This window comes from Lissotriton helveticus, chromosome 8, assembly GCF_964261635.1.
Source record: "Lissotriton helveticus chromosome 8, aLisHel1.1, whole genome shotgun sequence".
In the NCBI taxonomy this organism is placed as follows: domain Eukaryota; kingdom Metazoa; phylum Chordata; class Amphibia; order Caudata; family Salamandridae; genus Lissotriton; species Lissotriton helveticus.
This window is the reverse complement of record NC_136069.1, coordinates 72227718-72255382: the sequence shown is the minus strand read 5'-3', so window position 1 is coordinate 72255382 and position 27665 is coordinate 72227718. Positions and strand designations below refer to the sequence as shown.

The window sequence follows — 27665 nt, the reverse complement described above, 5'->3', positions numbered from 1 at the left end:
AAACGGTCCCCGACAACTACCGTCTAGTAGCCCTCCTTGACAACGAAGCCAAATACTTCGCTGGAATAATCCTAGAGGAGATTCTGACATGGGCGGACTCAAAGCAGATAATACCATGGAACCAGACGGGTTTCCGGAAAAAAAACGGAACAACAACCAACATCCTGGCTATCTCGCTGATAATTGACGGAGCTAAAACAAAAAAACTGCCGCTGCACCTGTGCTACATCGACTTCAGCGCAGCCTTTGATAACATCGAGAGAGGCATGCTGTGGCGGAAACTTGCACAATGGGACATACCTCAAACGCTTCTAAATATGCTGAAGTTACTCCACCATGACACCTGGGTGCAGGTGAAGCTGGGAAGCCGGACCCATCTGTCTTCCAAAGTTTGCTCGACCAAAGGGCTAAAACAAGGGTGCGTGTTGGCCCCGACTTTGTTTAACCTGTTTATGGCAGATTTATCAGGCCGACTCGACACATGCAACTCCCACTCTCCGAGGCTGGGAGGAAATACCCTAAGTAATCTACTATACGCGGATGATGTGGTACTTATTAGTCACACACACATTGGCCTCCAGAACTTGCTGTTTGAAATGCACAGCTACGCAATGGAAAATAACTTAAAAAGCAATCTAAGTAAAACGCGCACGATGTCGATCAACACCAGGAACAAACATCAGAAGTCCTGGACTCTGGGCGGCCAAAAAATAGAGTCCTCACGCGAATACAAATACTTGGGTCTTATCTTTGACACCGACGGCTCATTCGCCTGGCAGATGGAGGAAACAAAAAGAAGAGGGGCCTCGATCGCCATCACACTGAAAAATCTAGCAAATCAACTATCGTGGCCAACCCTGACACCATATTTAAAAGTCATTCAGGCTAAACTGCTCCCCTCAGTTTCCTACGGCAGCGAGGCACTACGTGGGAGAGACACCAGGAACCTAGATAACATCCAGGTAAAAGCATATAGAACTCTGTTCTCAATTCCATCTTACACCTCGCCTGCCCAAATAAGGCTGGAGTTTGGCCTAAAAAACAAGACCTTGCTAGACAAGGAGCCTTCATTATCTGCTGCCACAAACTCCGCTCTGCCTCCAATGATACTTTAAATGCGATGTTGTGGCAATACATACAATGTAGGGATGTATCTCAGGAACGCTCCTACCTGAAGACAGCACTGGGGGCAGTCAAGGCAACCGCACTTTTGGACATGCAACTGGGGCACGACCCCTTTAAAAAAGCGGTTTGGAAAAACGTAAAAATCCTTTCCCTAATAGAGGACAAGGCCGCTTTTGCAAAAAGAAACCATGCGTGGATGACATTAAACACGTATAAATCCCTGACACCACAACATTACTTCAACCAGGGCTACCCAAAAATCACAAAATGTAAGTTTTTGAAATATAGATTAGGGATCCTGCCCAGCAGGGAGCACCAACCACCATGGCTCAGGAGCAATGGCCATGAAGTCTGTCCGCTCTGCAATCTAGCAACTGGAGACATACTCCACATGACCTGTCTTTGTGAAGAGCTCCGACAACTCCGCCGACACCTACTAAGGGACCAGTTCAAGCAGATAGGGACCAGCACGCAAAGGCAGGCTGTGCTTGCTTGCTTGAACCCTGCGAACACAAAACGAACTGCAGATATGTCAAGTTTCTGACTACGATAGAGCAAAGACTACAAAATCTACAACTGGCGGTAACCACTGGCTCTGGCACCTAACGGATGAACGTTGGGCTAAAAATGCCCAGCCCGCCCCGGCTCAGGGAACACTGCTAGACAACCACTCTCGGTCTCTTACTGTATGGTCTTCGACAAAGATGATTAGACTTACTACATTCTTTTAACACATTTTAAGATTTTGTTTTGAATGTAATGATTGTATTTTAATTAACTATACATAATAAAAAAAAATTACCAATTTAACTCTACCTGGGGATATTTTAAAGGTGAGGAAACTGCGGTTGGATAGAGTCTCAACCAGAAAGAGATTTATTAAAGATAAGTTATTTTTTTCACCACCAGATAATGCCTGATCAGGTTGACACCCTTTTCAGTGGAAGCACAGAAAACCTGCCACTTGGTCCTGGCCCGGTGACTGACACTAACAGGGTTCCACATTCCAGGGACAGTGAATCAGCAAGCAGACTTTCTCAGCTGCTATTACAAAGCGTCTCACAAGTGGGTCCTGAGCAATGAAGTCTTAAACAACATTTTCAAACAGAGAATGGTACCTCTGCCTTAGCGAGCCAAATCTAAGATCCTAGTAGAGCGAAGGGCAAGCATCCCATACTCCTGGTCTTATGCTTCAAGAGTTTGTGCACTGCACCTGTTACCACAATAAAAGTCAAGAGACTGTGCATAATCTTTTAGGCAGACCTTCAAATAGCCAATCAACACTGTGGTTTCAGGCATTAAGATGCAAGCATACATGCCTGAGAGAGCAGAGGAAAGGTTTGATGAAGGCACATGAAACATGAAAAATTGAAACATGAAACATTCTCATGAAACATTGTACAGATGCATTTACGCAACTGAGAACTCTACTACAAGTGTTAATTATGTATTCTTGTGTTCCTTTTGTTTCCTACTCTCTACTCATGTAAAGTGCTCTGATACCCGCAAGGATCATGTTCGCGCTATATAAAACCTTCAAAATAAAATAAAATAAAAATGTATGCGCTCTCCTTTCTCAACTCCAGAAACACAAAAAACTCCTCCATGGTGCAAATTCAATACCCAGCACTAACAATTTGGCAGCATGTTTCCCAAAGTCAGACAGTGTGGTAATTTGAATCAGTCTATATGATCTTAAAAGAAACAAAGTGCCCCTCCTCAAGACTATGCTCATCACTGAAATGGAAAAGATTGTGCATATGGTGCCAGGAAATTGGACACTATCCAATCTCTTGTCAGCAGGACATTCTTTTACCTTATCTGCTTCATTTGGCCCAAAACAAGCTTCAATTCCCATCATTATAGATTAATATGGCCATTATTATATCATATAGAAAATCTCCAAATCAACTAATAGTTTTTGAATTTCCATCATTAAAGTCTTTCAGGAAGGAATTAAGAAACTTCCCTCCAATTAGACATCCTTCTCCACCATGGGAGTTGAACATTGTTCTGTGAAAGCTGATGGGCTCACCTTTTAAGCCAATATACAAGGCTACATTGCAGCATCTCTCCTGGAAGACAGCTTTCCTAGTTGCAATCATACCTCCTGGAAGATAGCTTTCCTAGTTACAATCATCTCCACTAGAAGAGTGTGTTAATTACAGGCTTTATCAGCAGCAGAACAGAGTTTCCACTGTAATATGGTGGTAATAAGAACCCATTCCTTCATTTCTCTGAAAAGTTTTTTTTTAATGTTCATATTAACCAAACTATTACTCTGTCTACTTTCTTTCCTAATCCTTCTTCAGTTGCAGAATGTGTCCTCTGTTTGCTAGATATTAGAAGCGTTCTTTGCTTCTACATAGACAAAACCTGAGAAAAATGAAGCTGCTTTTTGTTAGCTATGGCCGAATCACACAGGGTACAGCCATATCCAAACAATCAGTTGTTATATGGATAGTATAGCCTGTATCATCATCTACTAAGCAGACCTCTGCTAGGGTGGAGGAAAAGCAGCAACGACATTTTGGATTAGGAATTTATCCAGTATTATGGGTGTCTTTCATAGATTCACATGCCTGAATCATTCCCCGTCGTCGAGACGGGAGTCTCCGGTACATAGAAAAGTAATGTCTTCTAGACATTCATAGAGAATAGTAGGCCTAAAGGCCTCACCTTAGTAACATATCCATGTCCTTTTGTAAAAAGGACCAAACTCTAGAGAAGAGCCAATCAGCTATCACCTCCCTCTTGAACCTTCCTGGCAGGAGCCTCAGTCCCTCAGATATTCTACCGCACGTTGTGCTAAGGGAGTCTCCTCTGAGCTCTGCTCAGATTCTGTGTTTTTTCACTTCATTAAATGACTTTGTTGTCAAGGATTCTTTTCTACTATGGATTATCTTCAAATACATTCTTTAAAGAAGGTCTGGTACAGGCCAAAGACTGCAAGGTATGTCGCACTTTCTCAAGTAAGTTTTTGAGAGGTCGTGAAGGGTGATTTTTAATATGGTGTCAAACACTAAGACCAGAAAGTTTTTTTTTTTATTTTCTCCAATGACCGTGATGAGGCGTTATCCTCAACGTCTAGGAGACCTCAAAAGAGAAGAGAATCTCCTCAGACTCATTCCTCAGGGGAGCATCCTGAGAAGGCCCTCAAAAAGACCACTCATGGGTCTTCTGGGCGCAGTTCTTAAAAATCTCCTCACTCTGTGGATAAGGAGAGTAAAGGACTTGCTTTTGCAGAAAAATCATGTAAAAAAACGTCTTCTGAGCCGTCAAAATCACCTCCTCTGGTCATAGGACCCTTCAGGAAGGCGTCTTCTATTCCTCCTGAGGTAAAGACTAAGAAGCCAACATCGTCAACAGGATCGTCGACGAAGAAACCATCATCATTACCTATTACAGCCTCTTCGTCTACGAAGGCCTCGTCTATGATGGCCTCGTCTACGATGGCTCATCTACAATGGCTTGTCTACGACGGCTCGTCTACGATGGCTCGTCGACGACGGCTCGTCGGCGACGGCTCGTCTACGATGGCTCGTCTACGACGACGGATCGTCGACGATGGCCTCATCTACGATGGCCTCGTCTACGATGGCTCATCTACGATGGCTCGTCTACGACGGCTCGTCTACGACGGCTCGACGACGATGGCTCGTCGACGACGACGGCCTCGTCTATGACTGCTCGTCTACGATGGCCTGTTTACGGCGTCGACGACGGCCTCATCTACGACGGCCTCATCTACGTTTGCCTCATCTACGTTTGCCTCGTCTACGATGGCCTCGTCTACGATGGCTCATCTACAATGGCTCATCTACAATGTCTCATCTACAAGGTCTCATCTACAATGGCTCGTCTACAATGTCTTGTCTACGACTGCTCGTCGACGACGACGGCCTCGTCTATGACTGCTCGTCTATGACGGCCTGTTTACGGTGTCGACGATGGCCTAGTCTACGATGGCCTAGTCTACGATGGCCTCATCTACGATGGCCTCGTCTACGATGGCCTCATCTACGATGGCTTGTCTATGATGGCTCGTCTACGACTGCGTCGTCGACGACGGCCTCGTCAATGACTGCTCGTCTACGACGGCCTGTCTACGGCGTCGACGATGGCCTAGTCTACAATGGCCTCGTCTACGATGGCCTCATCTACGATTGCTCCTCTACGATGGCTCGTTGTCGACGGCCTCGTCTACGACGGATCGTCTGATGTCGCCTACGACGGCCTCGTCTATGACTGCTCGTCTACGACGGCATAGTCTATGATGCCGATCTCGTCGACGGACTCGTCGACGAGGGAAATTCCGACAATTTTGGAATCTCTTATAATGTGGTAGAGAGGGCTGCTCAACGTTGTAAGATCTCAATGGTCTCTCAAGAACAGGTCTGCTTCTTGTATGACTTCACAGAACCTCTCAAGAAGGCAGTAAGGTCAATACCTATTATCGATTACCTATAGTCAGAAGGGGTAAAGGTCATGCAGAACCCCTCCTCTGTATCACCAGTGATCCCTCAGTTGGATAAGAAGTATAGGGCGCCAGATACAGCACCGGCGTGTTTATCAGGACAAATCCTAAGCCGGACTCCGTGGTGACACAGGCGGCCCAGAAGACCTCCAGGAATCCTTCGGCCCCTTTGTCGCTTCCTCCTGGTAAGGAGGTAAGAAGAGTGGACAACATTGGGAACAGGTTTTCCTCAATATCGGCAATGACGGTAAAGGCCGCGAACGCCCTAGCGCTCTTGGGACGCTATACTAGGCAATTGTGGGCACACATAGCCCCATAGCTGTCACAATTGCCAGAGTCATCCAAAGAGGAAGTAAAGAGGATTCTACTAGATGATGAAGCATCGACGTCAGAAACTATAGACTGCGCGATGGATATCGCTATGACAGGGTTCCGCCAGTTGGCTGGAGCAGCAGTCTTGCGGCTCCAAGGATGGCTAAAGGCAACCTCTTTCCGTCCTGAGGTGCAAACAAAGAATTTGGACATGCCATATGTTAGCCAGTTACTATTTGGCACACAAAATTGACGAAGCAGACACTGCGAGACCTTTGGGCACTCTTAAGTATAAGAACCAGTCCTTTAGTAGAAATAGAGGAAGAGGACAGTCTTCCTACAGGGGAAATTATTAATACAGGTCTTCCTGCCCTTCAGGCCAGAGTAGACCGCAATACCAACAGCGCCAACAACAGCAAAACATGCAATCCTCTTTTGGGAGGTCGTCCTTTCAAGGTACAGGACAGCGGAAATAACAAAAATCTACGGCTGCTTCTATGAGAGATCTCGATTATGCTGCAGAAAGGAGCAATAGAGAGAGTTCCTCCATCTCAGAAGGGAAAAGGGTTTTATTCCTGCTTCTTTTGATCCAGAAAAAAGACAAGAAGTGGAGACCAATCTTGGACCTTAGGGCCCTCAACAAATTCCTAAGAAGTAGTTGTTTCGCATGGTAAGGATCCAGGAGGTCTTGCAACTCCTGTAACAGCAGGATTTTAGGGCGTCCCTAGACATACAGGACGCTTACTTCCATATCCCAATTCACAGGAATCACAAAAAGGTACTTGTGATCTGCAGTAGCGGGCAGACACTTGCAGTTTCGCGTTCTGCCCTTCGGGCTCAAGTCTGCACCGCGCATATTCATGAAATGTCGTAGCCCGGTGGCGGCATATCTCAGACAGTGCCATCACAAAGTCTTTCCGTATCTGAATGACTGGCTGGTCAGGGCTCCATCCTTAGAAGACGCGTCCAGGTCTTCCAAAGCCTGTTTAAAGCTTTTCGATTGCTAGGGTCTCACCCTCAATCAGAAAAAATCGGTCCTAAAACCTTCTCAGTGCATCAGTTTCCTAGGTGCAACCCTGGACACACGGTCAGCAAAAGCTTTCCCATCCAGAGAGAGGATGTACCAGCCCCTTGCACTAGCTGCTATAGTAGCCTCGAAGAAAGTCTTGACAGTCCGTCTCTTCAAATCCCTCCTGGGGATGATGTCAGCGTGTATCCTCCTGATTCCTCACTGTCGACTACGAATGAGGAATCTACAGAAGGCGCTCTCGAAGCAGTGGGTCCAATGCACAGCGTCATTCGACGACCACATAAAAGTGAATCCTCAGATGGTCGGAGCCCTGCAATGGTGGATGTCATCTCAAGGCTTGTCATTCCTGCTTCCGGCTGCTCCTCATGTTGTCACAACAGGCGCCTCCTTGGAAGGCTGGGGAGCTTTTCTGCAAGAGCTACAGATAAGCGGGTAGTGGTCTCCTATGGAGAAGAAACTACATATCAATCTGCTCGAACTGCGGGCGGTCTTCCTCGCCCTTCAAGCTTTCCTGCCAAGAATAAAACATTCCCTGGTGCTCATCCGGACAGACAACACCACGACTAAGCACTACCTCAACAAAGAGGGAGGGACACGCTCGCTGACACTCTCGCGAGTTGCAAAAAATAATCTGGAATTGGCTCATACTCCACAATATAACCCTAAGAGCGGAATATGTCCCAGGCACGGACAATGTGCTCACCGACGTGTTGAGCAGGCAGAAAACATCGTCACACAAGTGGGTGCTAGATCAACAAATTATCGACCAGATCTTCTCCAGATGGGGCACGCCGCAAATCGATCTATTTGCGACGACAATGAACGCCAAATGCCCATACTTCGCAAGTTGGCATCCCCAGTCAGGGTCTCTAGGGAATGGATCTTCCATCGCATGGCGCAACGTCGTTGCGTACGCCTTTCCGCCATTCCCGATGCTTCCCAGAGTCCTCAGGAAACTTTAGGTGGAGCCTTGTACTCTAATTTTAATAGCCCCAACTTGGCCGAGGCAACATTGGTTCACAGAGCTCCACCGTCTATCCCTGGAGCCGCCGGTCCACCTGCGGCAGTATCTATCTCTGCTTACAATGAACAACAATAAAGTTCAACATCTGGATCTGAAGTCTCTCAGGTTAGTCGCCTGGCTCCTGAGTTCAGAGAGTTCCACAATCTGAATATTCCACAAGACTGTAGACATTCTTACTGGAGCAAGGGCGGATAGCACGACCAAGACGTATTCCCAGATCACAGAATTCGGCCTTTCTCCACATCACCGGAGCAAATATTACCTTATCTACTACATCTGGCACAGTCGGGCCTAGCCCACTCCTCCATTAAAGTACACTTAGCAGCAATATCTTGTTATAAAGAACTTCAACGAGTCCATCACTCTGGTCAAGCGGGTTGATTAAGCAATTTCTAAAACGAATATACAGATCTTTCCCGCCAGTAAGGATGTTGCCACCTGCCTGGCATCTCAATGTGGTTCTTAACCACCTCATGAAACATCCGTTCAAACCAGTACACAGAGCTGACCTAAAGTATGCCTCGTGGAAATCCGCACTCCTCCTGGTGCTCACATCTGCAAGGGGGGTCAGTGAGCTACAGGCGTTTTCAATCCAGGATCTTTTTCTACAGTTTAATAATGACAGAGTAATCCTGAGAACCAATCCTAGGTTTATCTCAAAAGTCCCGTCGGACTTCCACCTAAATGAACCTGTGGTTCTGGTTTCCTTCTTTCCGAACCCAAGCACGGCAGCTGAGAGAGCGCTACTTTCTTTGGATCTCAAGCGATGCTTGAAGTTTACACGGACAAAACGAAAACATTCAGGAAATCTAACCAGCTATTCGTAGCTTACAGCAGACCTAGGAAAAGTCTACCGCTTGCCAAGCAGAGCATCTCCAGATGGATTTCTGCAGCCATTGCTTTCTGTCATGACCAAGCTGGACAGCCATTGCATTCCAAAGTGAGAGCGCACTCCACGAGAGCTATGTCCACTTCTTTAGCTCTCTTTGCAGGGGTGCCAGTCATTGACATTTGCAGGGCGGCAACATGGAAGTCGCCGCATACCTGCACTAGGCACTACTGCCTGGATACGGAGCTGATGAATGATGCAGCAGTGAGACAATCAGTGTTACGCCATCTTTTCAGTAAGGTGAGCCTTCCTCCGTCCCTCCATCCTACTCTGGTGTGCACATTTCTTTAGTAATACTTATTGTAGAGGTCTAATGATGGTTCATGCTCGCATGATGTGTCTTATCTAAGGACTTGTATATGCTGTTCCATCAGAAATGTGCACTCTGCATTGCTTGCTACTCTGATTCAGGCATGTGAATCTATGAAAGACACCCATAATACTGGATAAGAAATGCGTTACTTACCTCTAACTGCAGTTATACAGTATTGGTGTCTTTCATAGATTCACATGCAACCCTCCCGCCTCCCCTGGAAGGACTCACCTAACTCATGTGTCACGCCTGCTTAGCTTAGTGCGTACGAAAATCTGAGGGACTGAGGCTCCTGCCAGGAAGGTTCTAGAGGGAGGTGATAGCTGATTGGCTCTTCTCTAGAGTTTGGTCCTTTTTACAAAAGGACATGGATATGTTACTAAGGTGAGGCCTTTAGGCCTACTATTCTCTATGTATGTCTATAAGACATTACTTTTCTATGTACCGGAGACTCCCGTCTCGACGACGGGGAATGATTCAGGCATGTGAATCTATGAAAGACACCAATACTGGATAACTGCAGTTACCGGTAAGTAACGCATTTCTTCCTAACCACCTGAGCAGAAGCTAGAGCCAAAACACCATAGTGCTTAAAAGCTACTTTTATGATAATTACAGTAGTTTTAGCTCTTGCTTTCCCTCCTTCACCATAGCCACCTAGCGTCCTCTTGTATACATATGCACGAAAAATATTTGGAAACTGGACTGGAACTATTGGTTATGCATGGTTAAGGCATATGGTCTGCTTAAGATGCTAAGTCACCTGCATTTTGTTTCCTTGAAACAAATGAAAAGCGTTCTTTGAGAGAAGCTTTTTCTGGTCCTGCTTGTGTATCAGGCATCACCAATCAGTTGTGAAGAAGGGAGTGCCAAAATTAAGAGTACTGGAATCACAATGAATGCCATTTTTACTTGCATTGTACACTACATACTGGATTGCCTATTTATTAATGTTTTGTAGTACCTACTCAACTAAAAACTTGGCTGTTTTACCCAGTAGGCCCCCAGCAGTCCCTTTTTTTAACTCTTTTTTTAACTCTTTTACTTATTTGTTCTTTACTCTTTTTTTACTGTGTTATGTTATTGCGAATTAGTTCTCCTTACCCAAAGCGCCGGGACACTTTTTTTGAGTAACCGTTGCGCTATACAAAAGAATAAATAACATAACATAACATAACATAAATTGTAATTATCTTATTGAACACCGAGGGATGAAAGCATGTGTCAGCTCTGTTGGTATACAAAGTTGTGATGACCTGCATATTTTCAGGTAATTTTATGGCACATTAGTTGACAAAACTTAATTTATGTTTCAGAAATCAGAAAGTTGACACGCACGATGAAGAATATTGAGGGGAAGCTGGAGCGTCGAGATATCATTCATGACTATAGCAGCTATGACTCCCAGGTCTATGCGCCTCTCACCCGGATCGGCTATTTTCCGGATCGCAATTCTGAGCGATACGTTGTGAAAAACCCCTTTCTCAGTTCTTATGAAGGTATAGATATCCTGCTTGTACTTAGAAAACAATGGGAGTAAATATTGAGATAGGAATAACAATTAAGTAAACTGAAATGTCTGACCGTGAATATTACCTTTCCCTGTTCCCAGGATTGTTGGAACTGGAGGCTAACCTACCTGACTTTGTCACCCAGCCTCGAATCAAGACTCCCAAACGTAATCTCACCACCAAGGATGGGTTCCTTAAGCGAGCAGCCAGGTTGGATTTGGAACTAGAACAAGTTCATAAGGTAATGCAGTAGGACTCTACAACAGTAAGACATTATGTATGTACTTGGAATGTCCCAAGTAAATATAACTTCCACACACAAAAAATATAAAGAAGTTCAGAATAAACTTGTCTAGTTCTATCATATTGTCTTTGACCCCTCAAGTGCCGTTTAAGAAGTCAGATCCAGTTTGAAGACCTTTGTATCTTACACTGGTGTAGGCTGGGCAACCCTAATGCTGATCAGCATCTACTTATAACAGAAGTGCTGCAGATAGATAGGGATGGATTGATACATTTCCATCTTCTATTACTTTTCTCATCTGGGACCAGGATCTTTAAATAAAAAAATAATAATCTGTGTATTGGCATTTTCAATGAACTGCACACCGTACACCAATAAAAGAAAACACAAGACCAGCAAGCCTGCCAGTTATACACCAATGAGAAATACTGGGCTCGATTCACAGAACTAACTTAAGACAAAATCCTCAACTTACTACCATTTTGGTATCCACAGAAGGCACTTACTCATTTCGGTATTCACAGAAGGCATTTACTCATTTCGGTATTCAGAGAAGTTAGGAGTCCTAACTTTAGGACTCCTAAATGCCTTCTGTGAATACCAAAAGTCTTAAAGTTAGGATTCTTCTCAGTTTCGGAGTAGTAAAGTTAGGAGTCCTAACTTTAGGACTCCTAAATGACTTCTATGAATACCAAAATGGTAGCAAGTTTAGGATTTTGTCTTAAGTTAGTTCTATGAATCGGGCCCACTCCTCCCAACTCGTCCCAACCAACCCTTCCCGACCACAAACATCGCCCAGACAGTCGGCTCCATACACTGCACAGATATATCAGGCCCAGATATCTATCCACGCCACCTTCTATATCCACTGATGATCAAAACACAAGTAGCGGTACCTGTCCCTGGCTGGACAATCATCCATCGCAACTGGAACAAAGTCTGTTACCCCTCAAATGCCCCGCGCAACTAGTTGGGGCATGAACTGTATTCAAACCTCCACTATATCAGACAGACAGGATCCCACTCTCCGACAATACTTCCGCACCAGGGGGCGTGCTCGTATCGTGTGGAGCAGGGTGCCCCTCTGACCACACACCCTTGAACTGAGTTCGGAGTCACATTGTCCCAATTTATGTAATCTTTCCCTCATGAAGTTCACCATGTGCAGCGGTTTAAGCTGGACCAGATGAAACCCCCCCCTGAATCGCCACCTCCCGCGGGTAGCGGCAGACCGCTCCCTATGCCTCACCCTCCAGTCTACCCAGGTCCATTTCCCATCTATCCCTAAGGGAGGCCAAGTCAGGGAAACTATGAACTTTGAGTGTGGTGTACACAAAGGATATGGCAGGCTCATGCAGGGGGGAGTCAATCACTCTATACTCCAGGGGGGGATTTCTCTGGCATATCTTCCAGCATAGGACAATAGGGCTTAAGAATGTGCTGCATCTGCAGGTATCTGAGGCATTGTCTGCCCGACATATCGTATTCATTCTGCAGCTCCGGAAAGGAGATCAACCTTCCCTCCTTCCAGATATCCCCCAACACTGCTGAGATGCCCAACAGGTCTCCCTTTTTGTAGCCCTCAATGTTCCTGATCCCCTTCATTGCCTCCACCTCCTACAGTGATGCACCAGTGTAACTCATCCCTTTCACTCCATGAGATTGTAAGCCCTCCTCCAGATGTTAACCACAGTAGCTGGCGGGAGCCCTCTAATCTCATGCCCCCCCATTCAGATGCTGCCAGTACCCTACCAGGTCCAGTGCCTTTCTGCATTCAATAAGGGAGGGCTCTCTCTGGTCCTAGAAAACCCAATCATTCACCGTCGCCAAGTGAGCTGCCCAGTAAAACACCCTGAGGTTAGGCAAAGCAATGTCCCAATCTCAGGCTTTCCTGGTCAGCGTTGTCAGGGCTATGCGAGGGACCCCCCAATCCCTAAGCAACATTCTAGTGACCTCACATACCCACCGAAAAAACCTATCCGGCACTTCATACAGGAACTTGGGTAGGTTTATCTTTTTAAATAGCACTGCCCTTCCCAGCAACGACAGTAGTAGGCTAACCCAAATCTTGCTCATATGCCTCCAACATGCTCCCCAAATTCGCACAGAAAAATGCTCCCGGTCAGTCGTGACATGGATGCCCAGCTACATGAAACCATCGGGCTCCCAGCAAACTGGGATGTGTCTCAGAAGGGAGCACCACTCCATCAAGGGATATGCCACAGACCTACCCCAGATAGCAGCCAGGTGAACTCCCTAAAGACATGCAAGATCTCTAGGATGTCCCACAAAGACCAGTTGAGCGGCACCAGGAATAGCAGTATGTTGTCCAGATATAAGGATATTGCATCCTCCCAGTCCTGGTTCCACCGCAGGGCCGGATCTGGGTCAGGGCCTCTGCAATCTCTGAATAAGAGATCTCTGCCTCTAAAGCCTCCCATTCCTCCTCCACAATGGTAGGAGACGGGAGATCCCAGACACAATTGCGCAACTCCTCCCCGTCCGGACGTGTGGAGGCTATAGACGACCCACATATGGGCTGCCATCTCCTGAGCGATGGTAACGGGTGTCTCCCCCAGGGCTTTGTTACTCCCCCTCAGACTCCGTATCCACCTCTGCCCTTCCTCATATTAGGCAACTCAAGCCATGAGTTTCACAGCCTTATCACCAAATTTGTACACTCGTCCCTGCTTGGCTCGAAAACGGGCCCTCGCTTCTTGGTGTGCCAACACTCTGTATTCCTTCTGGACCCTCCAATTCCAATCACCAGGTTCAGCGTTGGTGAGACCATAAAGTCAGCCTCCCCTTGCAAGTACTTCCTCTCTAGGTTCAGGCACTCCTACTCCTTCTTTTTTCCTATTGTGTGCAAAGTCAATGGTCCCTAGACCACAGCCTTGTAGGCCCCGTAACAATCTTGAGGACACCGACCCCTTGTTCTCTTCAAAATAACTAGTAGTCACGACGACCAAATGTTTCTTGGTGCCCCCGTCCATTAATTTGCATGTATAAAGTCACCAATCACCCTCTTTGCCCCTGATGCCTGGGCATGTCGCTATCATAAGAGAATGGTCTGAGATATCTCTCAGCAAACAATGCGCATCCCCCCTCCAACCAGTATGATGCTGCAGGACCCAAAGATAGTCCAGGTTGGAAAGTAACTTCATAGCGTTAGCTGCATAAGAGAACTGCCTCTAGTCGGGATGCTGTACCCACCACAAGTCAGCCAGATCCATGGACTCTAGGAGCACAGTCAGGCGCGTATCCACCCTAGGTGTCTGGCGGACTTGTACTATCCTGTCCCTTTTCCACTGCACCGTCAAATTGAGGTCCCCCCTAAAATCATGAGGATATCTGGTGCATCCACCAACTAGACTCCCATTCACGCCACGTCCCCAGTCTGCAGGCCTGCTGGGAGGTACCAAGAAACTATTGTGAGGGGAAGCCCACTCCAGGTACCGGAGGCAGCTGCTCCACAACTATCCAGGGATGCCCATGTCCTCACCACGTGGAACAGGAAGTAGAATCCCAACCTCTCTGGAACACCGCCTGAACCTTACATGGACCACCAACCTATAAGGCTTTCTGTTAAAGAAACTACACCTATTGCCTACCATGTGGATCTTCTGCAGCATAACAACACCTGGGGCATGCCTGGATATGAATTTTGTAACCACACCCCTCTTGATGCTGCTACCAAGACCATTAACATTCCAGGAGTGGACCCACAGGCCACCAGCAGCTGAACCACGGGGGCCAGGCTCCACTAACCCTTGTACCGTGCTTGTAGCCATGTGAATCCTGCCCACCCACAGTGTGGCCACTATAGCCGCTGTCTGGCATTAATACAACCCCGATCCTCACACGGTGAGTTTGAAACTACCCACTACCCAAGGCTTGAGGTACCTGTTACAAGCTCCCCCGCCCCCCCCCCCCACCCACTTCAAGCCCCTCCCCCCCAAATATTCACTGATCCAGGCTTCCCAGGAATTTCGGAACTGGGAGGGAAGCCTGGAGGCAGGCCATATCCCACAGAACACATTGTCTGATCAAACAATCAGGTCGGCAGTCATGGGGGTAAACACTGGCAACCCCACTCCTCCGGTTCACCCACATGCCAGAAGACTCCTCATCCATTGTATCATTGTATTGAAGCCCATAAGGCTTCTTTATCTACATCCAACGCCGACCCCATGTTACCCGCAGACCAGGCTTGGTCACCCTGGATCTCCACTACCAATACTGTCACTACGTTGTCTAATCTGGATATTTGTTAACCATACCTCCGTCCAACAGCCAAGGTCCATGAGCCTTGGCCACCTGCAAGATACGATCTTGGTTCCAAAAATCAGTAGTTACATCACAATGGCCCTCAGGGACAGGAGGCCTGCCTGGCACCCTGTGGGCCCTTTTCACCGTAGGCAGTTTCGATGGTCTCCCCTCCAGTATAACTGAGCTGGAGGGAAGACCCTGGTTCAACTGACTCTCTTCCTACTCTGGGATCCCCACCATCTGACCATCTGGATGTTATTACGGCGGGATCGGTCATCCAAGTCATCCAGTTTTGCCTCTATAGCCGCATTATCCAGCGCCAGCTTCTCGAGGTGGTGCTTTGCTCCCCCAACCAGTGGTGAAATCTGTGTGAGGTTATGTTCTGCTGCCCCTACCCTCTCCATCAATTTCCTATGGTCCGCCCGCAGCAGCCCCACCTCCTGAGTGACTGTGTCATTTTTTGAGTTAGAGAGGTCTTGGTATCCTAGATGGTCGCCAAGATAGTTGCGGCCCTCAGGCTCTGGTCCGAGGCCTCAATTGCCAACTCCCCATTCTCCCCTGCAGTCGCTCGGCTTCCTTCTGACCCTCCTCTTTTGCTTCCTTTGTGTGCCCATCTTCCGGTTATGCTCTCCCCGTGTTATACACTGTTGAACAGGGGTCCACCCCACGGGGAACCATGGGCCCACCAGGTGCCGACTCTGGGCCGCAAGACCTCCCACGCTGCACAATCCATCCTGCTCCCCAACAGGGGCTGCCCCACAGCTGGCATGCAGCATTTGCCCCCCCCCCACTTCTCTCTACAGGCCGCTGCCAGTTCCCCAACCACAACTCCTGAAGAGGCACCGAAGGGAAGCGCACACCAGCCCCAGGAGCTTCATCCACCGACAGCAAGGCACACCCACCCCCCACACACATTACACTCACCGGCAGCCCAGAAATCAGCAGCAGCGGGACCCTTGGTCACTTGGGTGGGCAGTACTGCTCCATGCTCTTGGGCCACTTTGCGTAGTCTCTGCTGGGCATGGAGGGACACATCAAGCCCAGGTTGCCACCCCCTCTCACCTCTCAATGCAGGCCCTCTTCCGTGTCTCCCCGTTTGACCCTCAGACCCTCTCTGATGCCGGTGGGCTGCCCTCAAAGGGCTGACAGCCTCACATCCCATCTTGGGCAATGCACCCTCACCAGCACAGCCACAATCCTGCTGGCCCAAGCAGTACACTCACTCCACTAGCCTCCAACCACAAGCGGCTGCCTCATCACTTCTGCAGGCATCCTTCCTTGTCACTGGTCACGACAGGTGCCAATCCATCTGCGGCACAACCGGGGCCCATTTGGGGAATTGCCGCTCCGTTGGGCCTCAGGGGCCAGCAGACTCATGCCTCAGGCTCGGGTAACCCACCTTCTCCTGTGCTGCCACACCTCCACTGGCCACATTTCCAAGCCATACAGTCACTCCTCAGGCTTCCAGACCCAGACAACCTTCACTTTACAGCTGTGGGCACCTTCTATGGCACTACTCCGCAGCCTGCCGCCATCTTGGCGTGGCAGGCTCCAATCTGACCGCAGCTGTCACCGGGCCCTGGAGAGGTGCCCCGGGCGGGAAATACTGCTCCACCGGTCATGCCTGGGTTGATACAAAGGACAGTATGCTAGAGGATACATAACCATTGTTTTGGATACAGATGTAAATCTAAGCAGTGTGGCTATGTTAGCCATACATTGGATCATACAATGACTTTACAATATAATGCAACAAGGAGTATAGTGTACTATGGACTTTCAAGAAAGTGTACTAATGATGCCAATAAGATGAATTATTAAAAAGTCTGTGAATGTAATGCAACACACACTTTTGATATTGTTTCCTATATTTAAGAAGTTATGATGGTTGTTGGTGAAGTTGTATGTGCGGTATCATCATAAAGTATTGTTTTGAGCTAAATAACGTGGTGTGTCCAATACAACGATAGTATTGTGATTATAAGCTTATTTTGCTCATTTTTCCCCAGAGAGAACCCTTTTTAAGTATCATGTTAAGCCCAGGTTCTGTAAGGGTTATACGGCTACCCCTTTTGGTTGGTAGCTAGCTATCCTGTCTGAGGCCTTTGATGCAGTGATTTCACTAAAACGCTTCATAGCAGTGGCAAATTCATAGGAAGCCTAGTGGGTCTATTCAGATGTAATGCTAGGAAAAATGGAAATTGGAAGCCGTGGGCAACAATGAAGGCAGTCACAATAGGAAAACCCAGCTCAAACAGCAGTACAAAATCTACAAAAAGCCATCAATAAAGGATCTCACAGCTTGAATCACATCTCAAATGCAACATGTCTGTCTCTTCAAATTATCTATGAATTTCATAATTTAGGAGTGTTTAAGTTATCTATGAATTTCTTAACTCGGACTGAGTCTCAACTTCTACCAGCCTCTCCAAGGAACTCTGCAACTCTCTCTCAGATCATTTAATTGAAAAGCAAACAAAATTAACTCTTGCTAGTCATGCACAATCATTCTACCCAACTCACACAAATGGTTCACTGTTTCTTCATCTTGCTTGCAATAACAGAAATGATTGAACAAATTAAATATATCAGCCTTGCTGGCTCATCCGACGATCCATGTCTCTCCTCATGTATTTATAATGCATACTCCAAGCATAAACTGTTGATGACGATGCAATCCTTTATTACTTTCATCCCAATATTTACCCTGTAACCTAAAAATATCTTTGGTCAGATTCATCCTAAGAAAACAAGGGCTTGACCAGTGAGAGCCACCTAATACAGATTTGTATTCAACCAACTATTTCTAGACAAATGTATTGGAAAACAGTTTTTTCTCAGATGAAATTGTTCCTTATCTGAAACAACCTCTTCTCTGACACACAAACATAATTCTGACCTGGAAGTGAATGAATGAATGATTGAAATAAAATTTATATCGAGCGACTAAAACCCGAAGGCATCAAGGCGCCTAACAAAAGGGAATCATAAAAAGGCAAATCCAGAACTAAGGGTAGGCCTTGGCAAATAGCCACGTCTTAAGAGCCCTCCTAAAAGCTTGCTTGGAGGTGAGGGATTTAATCTCAATCGGCAGAGTATTCCACATCTTTGGAGCCAGCGTTGAAATGGCTCTGCCACCCCACTTGGCTCTACGAACACGGGGGATGTCAGGTGTCAGTAGCGCCAACAATACTAAGCCACTAACCTTCAGAACAGCCAGCAGGAACGATGCCGTGAAGAGTAGTTCCCAATGTCCCCAAAACACTACACCCACCACGATGTAGCAGAGCACTATGGGTAGTGAAGTATTCGAGGGAAAAGGGGAAGGGGACAAAATAATAAAGAAGCCTGTTCCAGTCACAGGAATAGGAGACCTGTTCTATACTCCCTCTTGGACCCCTGCAGTAGGGAGAAAACAAGAACAGAATGAGTAGTACCGCAATTCTTACCCCACCTACTCAGACACACACCATCCATACACACTTACATGAATGAGTCCTGAATGTGTCCACCGGACTATTCGTAGAGTTGAGGGGTGACAGAGAAGGAGGGCGCCTGGGAGTGTTAGCCCAGCGTGAGGAGAAAGAATTCCGGCAGGCACCGTTGCACGCAGCCAGGCGCTGTCTTTATACCTCCTGCGACTCCTATCTTCGGAGCAACGGAGGTTCCCCAAAGGTGGCCTTCCAGTTCTGTGAGGCTCCGATATCTCCAAGGTGCAAATCACGTGCAAAGGTAAATAATAATCAATGGCCAAGGTCTCGAGGTTCGGTTCCAGAACCGAGACTACTGGTGGTAAAAAGAACAAAGTACCGCTGTGGAGAGGTTACACCACTCTCCCACACAGCGCAAGGGTCGGCGTCTCCTGTGTGGCTTCAGGAACACAGAGACGCGGCTCCTCCCTCGGTCCCTCGGGATAGCCGCGAGCACAGGCAGAATCAGGTAAAGCGCGGAGGCGCTTCAAGGCATGCGTTTTGTTTCCGACACAAAAACGCACGGAGTACATGAAAGTACGACAGGTCACGGCAAACAGCAACCAGGCTCCGACGGCAGATTGTCAAGCGCCGTGTTCTCCGGAGGCGGGATTTAAGTAGGAGTGTGCTCCATCCTGTCGGCCTGCTACATGTCCCTTGGCCTTATGGGAGATGTAGTCCATTCAACTTTCGTACATGTCAGGCGCAACCTGGAAGGTGCGGGTAGGGGGCTGTATGCTGCCTCGTAATCATGACAGAACCCCCTCTCAAGGACCGCCGACTCGGAGGTCGACCTGGCTTCCCCGGGTGGGTGGAATGGAACTCCTCCAACAGTTCAGGACAATGGAGGTTCTCTACAGGTTCCCAGGTTCTGTCCTCCACCCCGAACCCTTTCCAGTCCACCAAGTATTGGACCCTTCCCCGCACCACTCTGGAGTCCAGGAGGAACTGCACTTCGTACTCCTCCCAACCCTCTACCTCGATGGGTGTAGGACGAACTGGTAACCTAGTGCTCACAGGGCATGGGAGAAGGAGAGAGACATGAAAAACAGGGTGGATGCGCCAGGAAACGGGCAAGGACAGTCGCATTGCAACAGGGTTGATGACTTCTTCAATTCCATAGGGTCCCACGTATCGGGGTTTCAGTTTGTTCGCGCCTTTCAGAGGCAGATTTTTCGTGCTTAACCAGACTTTGTCCCCAACTTGGTAGGCGGGTTCAGGGTTCCTCTTCTTATCTGCTTGCTGCTTTTGAGCGCGTTGGGCGGTTAGCAAATGCCGCCTTGCATCCGTCAATAGCGCTTTTAGGTGAGCATGGTGTTCACAAACACTTGGCAGACGAGACTGTAGAGGCCATTCAAACGGGAGTATGTTAGGGTGGAATCCGTTGACACAAAAGAAAGGGGAACACCCTAACGTGCTGTGTTCAGAATTATTGTATGTGAATTCGGCAGCCCATAACATCGGATACCAGTCGGTGGCGTTCTGTAGGGAAAAGCAACGAAGATACTGCTCCAGAGTTTGGTTGAGGCGTACCGTTTTTCCGTCAGTCTGGGGGTGATAGCTGCTAGACAGTTTCGCCTCTATGGACATGGATTTGCACATTGCCTTCCAGAAACGGGAGATGAATTGCGACCCTCTGTCAGTGATTATAACGTTTGGGATTCCATGTAATCGTACAATGTTCTGGAGAAATACGAATGCCAGCTCCGTGGATGTGGGTAATCTTTTGAGTGGTATAAAATGGCCCATTTTAGACAAGTGATCCACCACGACTAAGATAGTGGTGTAACCATCACATGGCGGCATCTCGACTATAAAGTCCATAGAAACGGTGTGCCATGGTTTAGGAGGAATGGGGAGAGGGCGCAAAAGTCCTGTTGGTCTTGTATGGCTTGCCTTTCCTTGTGCACATATTGCACAGGTCTGTAAGTACTTCTCCACATCCCTTCGCAGCGAAGGCCACCAGAATGAGCGTTCTATGGTGGCGATGGTTTTACTCCGTCCCAAGTGTCCTCCCAAGTTGGAGTCATGAGCCCATGCCAACACCTTTTTCTGGAGAGCTGAGTGTGGGACATATAGGGCATGCGCCTGGTACAGCAGGTCATCCTTTTTTGTGCGGGATTCGGGGTCCTCTTGAATCCAAGCATCGCTGTCTAGTGCTGAGTTCGCCACCTTTAGGTCGTCCAGGAAGTCATGGGACTCGATCAACCCTAGATGCAAGCCCGTAAAACAGGATGCCGGTAAGATAGTGGGTATGTCGGTTCTTTCTTCCTGGCCTGTTTCATGAACATCTTCGTTCCGCGACAAGGCATCCGCCTTACCGTTTTGGGGTCCTGGTCTGTACTTGATTATGAAATCGTAGTCGGCAAAGAATAACGTCCATCTCAATTGCCGGGGCGTCAACGCCTTTGCTGTCCTTAGGAATCGCAGGTTTCGGTGGTCGGTGTAGATTTCAACTACGTGCCGAGCCCCAAGAAGGTAATGTCTCCATTCTTCGCATGCCCTCTTAATTGCGAGGAGCTCCTTATCTGATATGGAATAGTTGATCTCACTAGGAGTCCGTTTTTTCGAAAAATAGGCCACTGGGTGGAGTTGCCCCGTGGATGGATGTCTTTGGGAGAGCACTCCTCCTAGTGCATATTAGGACGCGTCTGTTTCTAGGATGAACGGCAATTGGGTGTCTGGATGTCGTAGGATTGGTGCATTAGTGAATCTCTCCTTGAGCGTCTCAAAGGCCCTCGCCGCTTCTTTTCCCCATACATACGGGGTGTTTTTTCTGAGAAGGCTAGAGATGGGTTGGATGATCCGCGAAAAGTCTTTGATGAAGCGCCTGTAATAGTTCGCGAATCCCAAGAAGCACTGGACAGCTCGGACATTGGAAGGTGTTTTCCAACAGGTTATCGCCTCCACCTTGCCTTTTTCCATTTGGAATCCGTCCTTGTTTATGATATACCCAAGGAAGGCTATTTCCTGGACGTGGAACAAGCACTTTTCCAATTTGGCGTATAGGGAATTGAGTCGGAGACGTTCCAATACGGTTTTTACATGCTGCACATGTTCAATAAGAGTGGTGGAGTAGATTAGAATATCGTCGATATAGACGATACAGATGGTCTCTAGCAGTCCTCTCAGCACTTCATCCATGAAGTACTGAAAGGCTGCGGGGGCGTTACAGAGCCCGAATGGCATCACTCTGTATTCATAGAGTCCGAATTTGGTTCTGAAGGCGGTCTTCCATTCGTCCCCTTGTTTCACTCTCACTAAATGGTAGGCTCCGCGTAAGTCCAGCTTCGTGAAGTACTTGCTCCCTTTTAGTTGATCCAGTAAAACCGGAATCAAGGGTAATGGGTATCGATTTTTGATCGTGATACGATTAATGGCCCTATAGTCTTTGCAGGTGCGAAGTTCATCACAATCCTTCTTCGAGATGAAAAAGAGGGGCGACGAAGCCGGTGAGGAGGAATGCCGGATGAAGCCAGTGGCAAGATGTTCATCAATATAATTACGGAGATAACGCGTTTCCGGTTCCGTTAAAGCATATACCCTGCTACAAGGGATTTCAGCACCCGGGATCAGCTCTATTCGGCAATCGTATGCCCGATGCGGGGGTAGTTGTGTAGCCAATTGTTTATCGAACACCGAGCGATATGCCTCGTATTCTTCAGGCAAGAGGGTTGTGCTGCATGTTTCCATCGGGGGGCAAGCGGTGGCGAGGCAAACGGCCCTGTTGATTTCATGTGGTTTCTCCTTTGCCATCCTCTGGTGTGTACAATGTTCGAGACAGTACAACGAGTCCATCTGTACTGAGCGCTCTGCCCATCTGATAGTAGGGTTATGTACCATGAGCCATGGCATGCCCAATATCAACCGGAACTGCGGGGCATCTATGACATCGAATTGGATGGATTCATAGTGCTGTTCTCCCATTTTCATACGGAGAGGGACTGTATGATACCAGACAGGTCCCGACGTGAGGGTTTTTCCATCCAAGGCGTGGACTTGCGTGGGGGCCTTCTTCTTCTGCCATTCCACACCTATCAAACGAGAGTAGGTTTGGTCGATAAAATTACCGGTTGCTCCTGAGTCTATCAGGGCAGCCACCATGATTTGATGGGTCTCCTCTGGATAGAACCGCACTTCCACAGTGAGGTGGGCTGCTGTACTCTGGAGGGTGTTTGCTATCACTGAAGAGATCGTAGTCCAGGCGCATCTTGAACCAGTGACCTCTTCCTGGTTCAGGCCTGTTCGTTTCCCGACCCCTCTATTCCTCGGACTACGGCCTGTCCCTTTGAGTTCGGTTTTTGGTTAGAGGCTTGGGCTCGAGCTCGACAGTCCTTGATAAAATGGCCTGCTTTTCCGCAATACATGCAGAGCATCATTTTCCTTCTTTTGTCTCGCTCTTCAGTCGTCAGGGGGCCCCGGATTCCCCCAATCTGCATGGGTTCTGATTTGTCGCTCTGTTTTGAGGGTTCTTCTTGATTTATTCTAGGTCTAGAAGGCATAAAACGAACGTCAGCTTTGGACCGGTCTCCCTTCCTTTCGAGTAATCGGTGATCTAGTTGCACCGTGAGATTAATCATTTCTTCGCATGTCTGCGGTAGTTGCACAACCTGTGAGAGCACATCTTTGAGTTCCCCCCGTAGTCCTTGATAAAAAAGGGAAGTCCTTTTCGCTGGAGGCCAGTCAGATTCCACAACCAACCGGTTGAAGGTGGTAATGTACGACAGTAGGTCTTGGGAACCCTGACGAAGGGTTAACAACTCTCGGTCTAAGGTTAGCATGTGTGACTTGCGATCAAACAGTTTTCTCATCTCAAGGCAAAATTCTGCGAAGTTCTGTAATACAGGGTCGTTGCGTTCCATTAGAGGTATAGACCAGCTCGCCTCATTTCCACCCAAATAAGACATCATGAACGCTGTTTTGGTTGCTTCATCTTGAAATATGGCAGGTTTGCACAAGAAATGCAGGCGACACTGGTTCAGAAAAGTTTCGAACTTCTTCGGATCCCCGTAGAATCTCTCAGGAGGGGCCAATGGGATTCCGGAGTGCTGAAGAACATGCACCGTAGGAACGGGTCCTGCAGCTATCTGGGCATGGGGACTGGGAGTAAAGAACCCTCCGTCTGGGGGAGTGACCGTGGTGGGCTGGGTGGCCTGAGAAGGAGGGTGTAGGGTTGCCTCCCGGATATAGGATCTGCCTCCTTGTCTAGAAATCCCCGCTACCTCTCTCCTTATGGTACCCATCTCTTTCCTAAGTTCTTGGTTTTCAAGTCTAGAGGATTGAACCTCATGCTGTAAGGCATTAAAACTTTCCAAGAGCGAGGTGAGTACTGCATTAGTATCCATCGCTCGGGCTGGCTAGTAACTTGGGCTTGACAATCTGTCAGGTGTCAGTAGCGCCAACAATACTAAGCCACTAACCTTCAGAACAGCCATCAGGAACGATGCCGTGAAGAGTAGTTCCCAATGTCCCCAAAACACTACACCCACCACGATGTAGCAGAGCACTATGGGTAGTGAAGTATTCGAGGGAAAAGGGGAAGGGGACAAAATAATAAAGAAGCCTGTTCCAGTCACAGGAATAGGAGACCTGTTCTATACTCCCTCTTGGACCCCTGCAGTAGGGAGAAAACAAGAACAGAATGAGTAGTACCGCAATTCTTACCCCACCTACTCAGACACACACCATCCATACACACTTACATGAATGAGTCCTGAATGTGTCCACCGGACTATTCGTAGAGTTGAGGGGTGACAGAGAAGGAGGGCGCCTGGGAGTGTTAGCCCAGCGTGAGGAGAAAGAATTCCGTCAGGCACCGTTGCACGCAGCCAGGCGCTGTCTTTATACCTCCTGCGACTCCTATCTTCGGAGCAACGGAGGTTCCTCAAAGGTGGCCTTCCAGTTCTGTGAGGCTCCGATATCTCCAAGGTGCAAATCACGTGCAAAGGTAAATAATAATCAATGGCCAAGGTCTCGAGGTTCGGTTCCAGAACCGAGACTACTGGTGGTAAAAAGAACAAAGTACCGCTGTGGAGAGGTTACACCACTCTCCCACACAGCGCAAGGGTCGGCGTCTCCTGTGTGGCTTCAGGAACACAGAGACGCGGCTCCTCCCTCGGTCCCTCGGGATAGCCGCGAGCACAAGCAGAATCAGGTAAAGTGCGGAGGCGCTTCATGGCATGCGTTTTGTTTCCGACACAAAAACGCACGGAGTACATGAAAGTACGACAGGTCACGGCAAACAGCAACCAGGCTCCGACGGCAGATTGTCAAGCGCCGTGTTCTCCGGAGGCGGGACTTAAGTAGGAGTGTGCTCCATCCTGTCGGCCTGCTACATGTCCCTTGGCCTTATGGGAGATGTAGTCCATTCAACTTTCGTACATGTCAGGCGCAACCTGGAAGGTGCGGGTAGGGGGCTGTATGCTGCCTCGTAATCATGACAGGGGACTGAGAGTAAAGATTTGTTAGCGGAACGCAGAGTTCTAGAAGGGGTGTAAGGAGCCAACAGATCCCTAAGGCCTCCGGATCTATTAGTAGCCAAAGCCCCATGGATCAGGCAAAGGGACTTAAAAGAGATCCTGGCCTCAATTGGAAGCCAGGGCAGTGACTTTCTGGCAGCCGAGGCAGAGGCCCGCTTAGGTAGATCCAATACAAACTTCGCTGCGGCATTCTGCACCATTTGAAGTCGCATTAGCAGACCCTTGTTAATGCCGAAATATAAGGCATTACAATAATCCAGTCTTGAGCCAATTAATGCAATTACAATTTGCTTTCTGGCTTGAGGGGACAGGTAATGTTTGATCTTCCGCAGGATGTTTATTATGCCCCAGCATGTAGAAATGGTCCTCTTTACTTGCTGACCCATCCCCAGGGTAGGGTCAATCATGACTCCTAAGTTCCTGGCCAGGGTAGTAGGTGTCGGACATACGCCCAACGATGTAGGCCACCATTCTGTCGACCAAAAATCCTCCTTTCCTCCGAACACCAGAATTTCAGTCTTTTCGCCATTGAGCTTCAATGAATTGCTAATCATCCATTGAGCAACTGCCTCCATACAGTGTCTAAAATTGGAGGCAGCAGAGCTGATGGGTTGGGCGAGAGACATCAATATCTGGGTATCGTCGGCATAGGAGACAGGTGCACAGATAGAGATTGGACTGTAACATTTCCTCAATTCTGTACAGGACCATTTACCCCTCAGATGGGCTCCACAATCTCTCGTCTTCTTTTCAATGTATTCTTGTCCCCGCTCCTGGGACTTATTAGTTATTTCACTCTTACTCATGAAAACTAAGCTGATAGGGCACAGATAAACCTAAACTGAAAAAGCCTTTGGGCCAGGGCTCCTCAGGTCATGGCTATGCTTTTGAGAGCTAGAGCACTGGATGGTACAGAACCATTTGAAACCTAACTTTTCATAAACTGAGATCCTCCAACCGCTACTCCCAACTCAAGATATTTAAGCATATTTTTACACCTTGAAAATACTATGCCATACTATGCCATATCTTTCCTCACATAGATCTCCCCACAGGTTCCAAGCCTCAATATCTCTAGTGCTGTCAAGTATACTGGGCCTCCCCAAGGGAAAAAGTGCTTTTGTCCAATATGAAAGCCTCTTCTAAAAAGCCAGAGGCTATTGTGGCCTTCATTGAATACTCCCTAGAGAGACTGAAAACAAAGGTCCAAGAATTAGAGACTGGCATATAATTTATTATTTATTTTAAAGTTTTATAGATCGCGAACCAGACCCGTGAGGGTATCAGAGTGCTTTACAGTATTAAGGGTGGTGAAGAGAGCGAAGGGAAGGGAGGGATCAATTGGGTAAAAAAGGGGATACATAATGCAAGGAAACAAGTAGTCAAAGTCCCAGCTACATGTGGGAAGGAAATTGCAACTGGCAGATACATTGTACAGGAAAGTACATAGTCTCAACTCTTGGGGGAATGCCCAGTATCCATAGAAGGATAATAATGTAACGTGTTCGTTAGGTGAGGTATTTACCCATTAAGAAGGTTTTGTCTCCTTCTTAAAATTTGAGATGGGGAGAGATGTGGTCGAATTTCGTTGAGCCGGTTAGTAGTCTGGCAGCGGTGTTGAGGCTGGCTTTCAATGGGGCCATAGATTTTTTGGGTAGCCCTGCAAGGGTAGAGCATCCATATTCTAATCTAGAAATGACTAGTGCCTGTACTGCCGTTTTAAGTTTGGACGCATCGAGGAAGGGTTTCAGGTTTCTTAGGTAGTTCAGGTGGAATCTAGCCATTTTGGCCATCGAGATTATGTGGCCATGCATATTCAGGCTGCCGTCCAGGGTTATTCCAAGGGATTTCGCTGAGTTAACAATGGTAGGAGGGCAGTTTAGTGCTGAGATGGTCTCGATCCATCCCTGGATGTCTGGATTGGGTTTGGGTGGAGAGATCAGAAGGAATTCAGTTTTAATTGCGTTGAGTTTAAGCTGGTTGGCGGTGAGCCAGTGGACTGTTAGCTTCAAGGCCTCATTCAGGGAGAAAATGTCCTCAGGGGAAGAGATTTTTATGTAGATTTGAGTATCATCAGCGTACATATGGTAGAAGATGTTAGCGGCAAGTAGAATCTCAGTGAGAGGTTCAAGGTAAAGATTGAAGAGGGTAGGTGAGAGGGTTGATCCTTGGGGAACTCCAACTGTGACCGGAGATGGGGCGGATAAATTACCGTTGATGAGGACTCTCTGTCTGCGGTTTTGGAGGAAGCATCTAAACCATTCAAGGGCAGTGCCCTCCAACCCCATCCTGAATTTGAGGCGTTCCAGGAAAAATTGATGGTTAACCGTGTCGAAGGCAGAGGGAAGGTCTAGGAGGATTAGGAGACAGGTTTTGCCTTGGTCGAGGGCTTGGAGAGCATCATCTACAATGTGGAGGAGGGTGGTTTCCGTGCTGTGGCCTGATCTGAACCCGGATTGGAAGTCATCTAACAAGTGATATTTATTGATGTGTAGGCTCAGTTGCTGTTGTACACATTTTTT

General features: G+C 47.8%; 1 protein-coding gene across 1 annotated transcript in view; it reads left to right on the top strand.

The window, feature by feature from the left end:
* CFAP91 (cilia and flagella associated protein 91) overlaps positions 1 to 27665 on the top strand; it is a 449409-nt gene that overhangs the window by 269431 nt on the left and 152313 nt on the right. Inside the window, exons 9-10 of the mRNA XM_078656654.1 lie at positions 10487 to 10669; positions 10783 to 10922. Coding sequence (XP_078512780.1) covers positions 10487 to 10669; positions 10783 to 10922 — 323 coding nt within the window. The remainder of the gene's footprint in view (positions 1 to 10486; positions 10670 to 10782; positions 10923 to 27665) is intronic.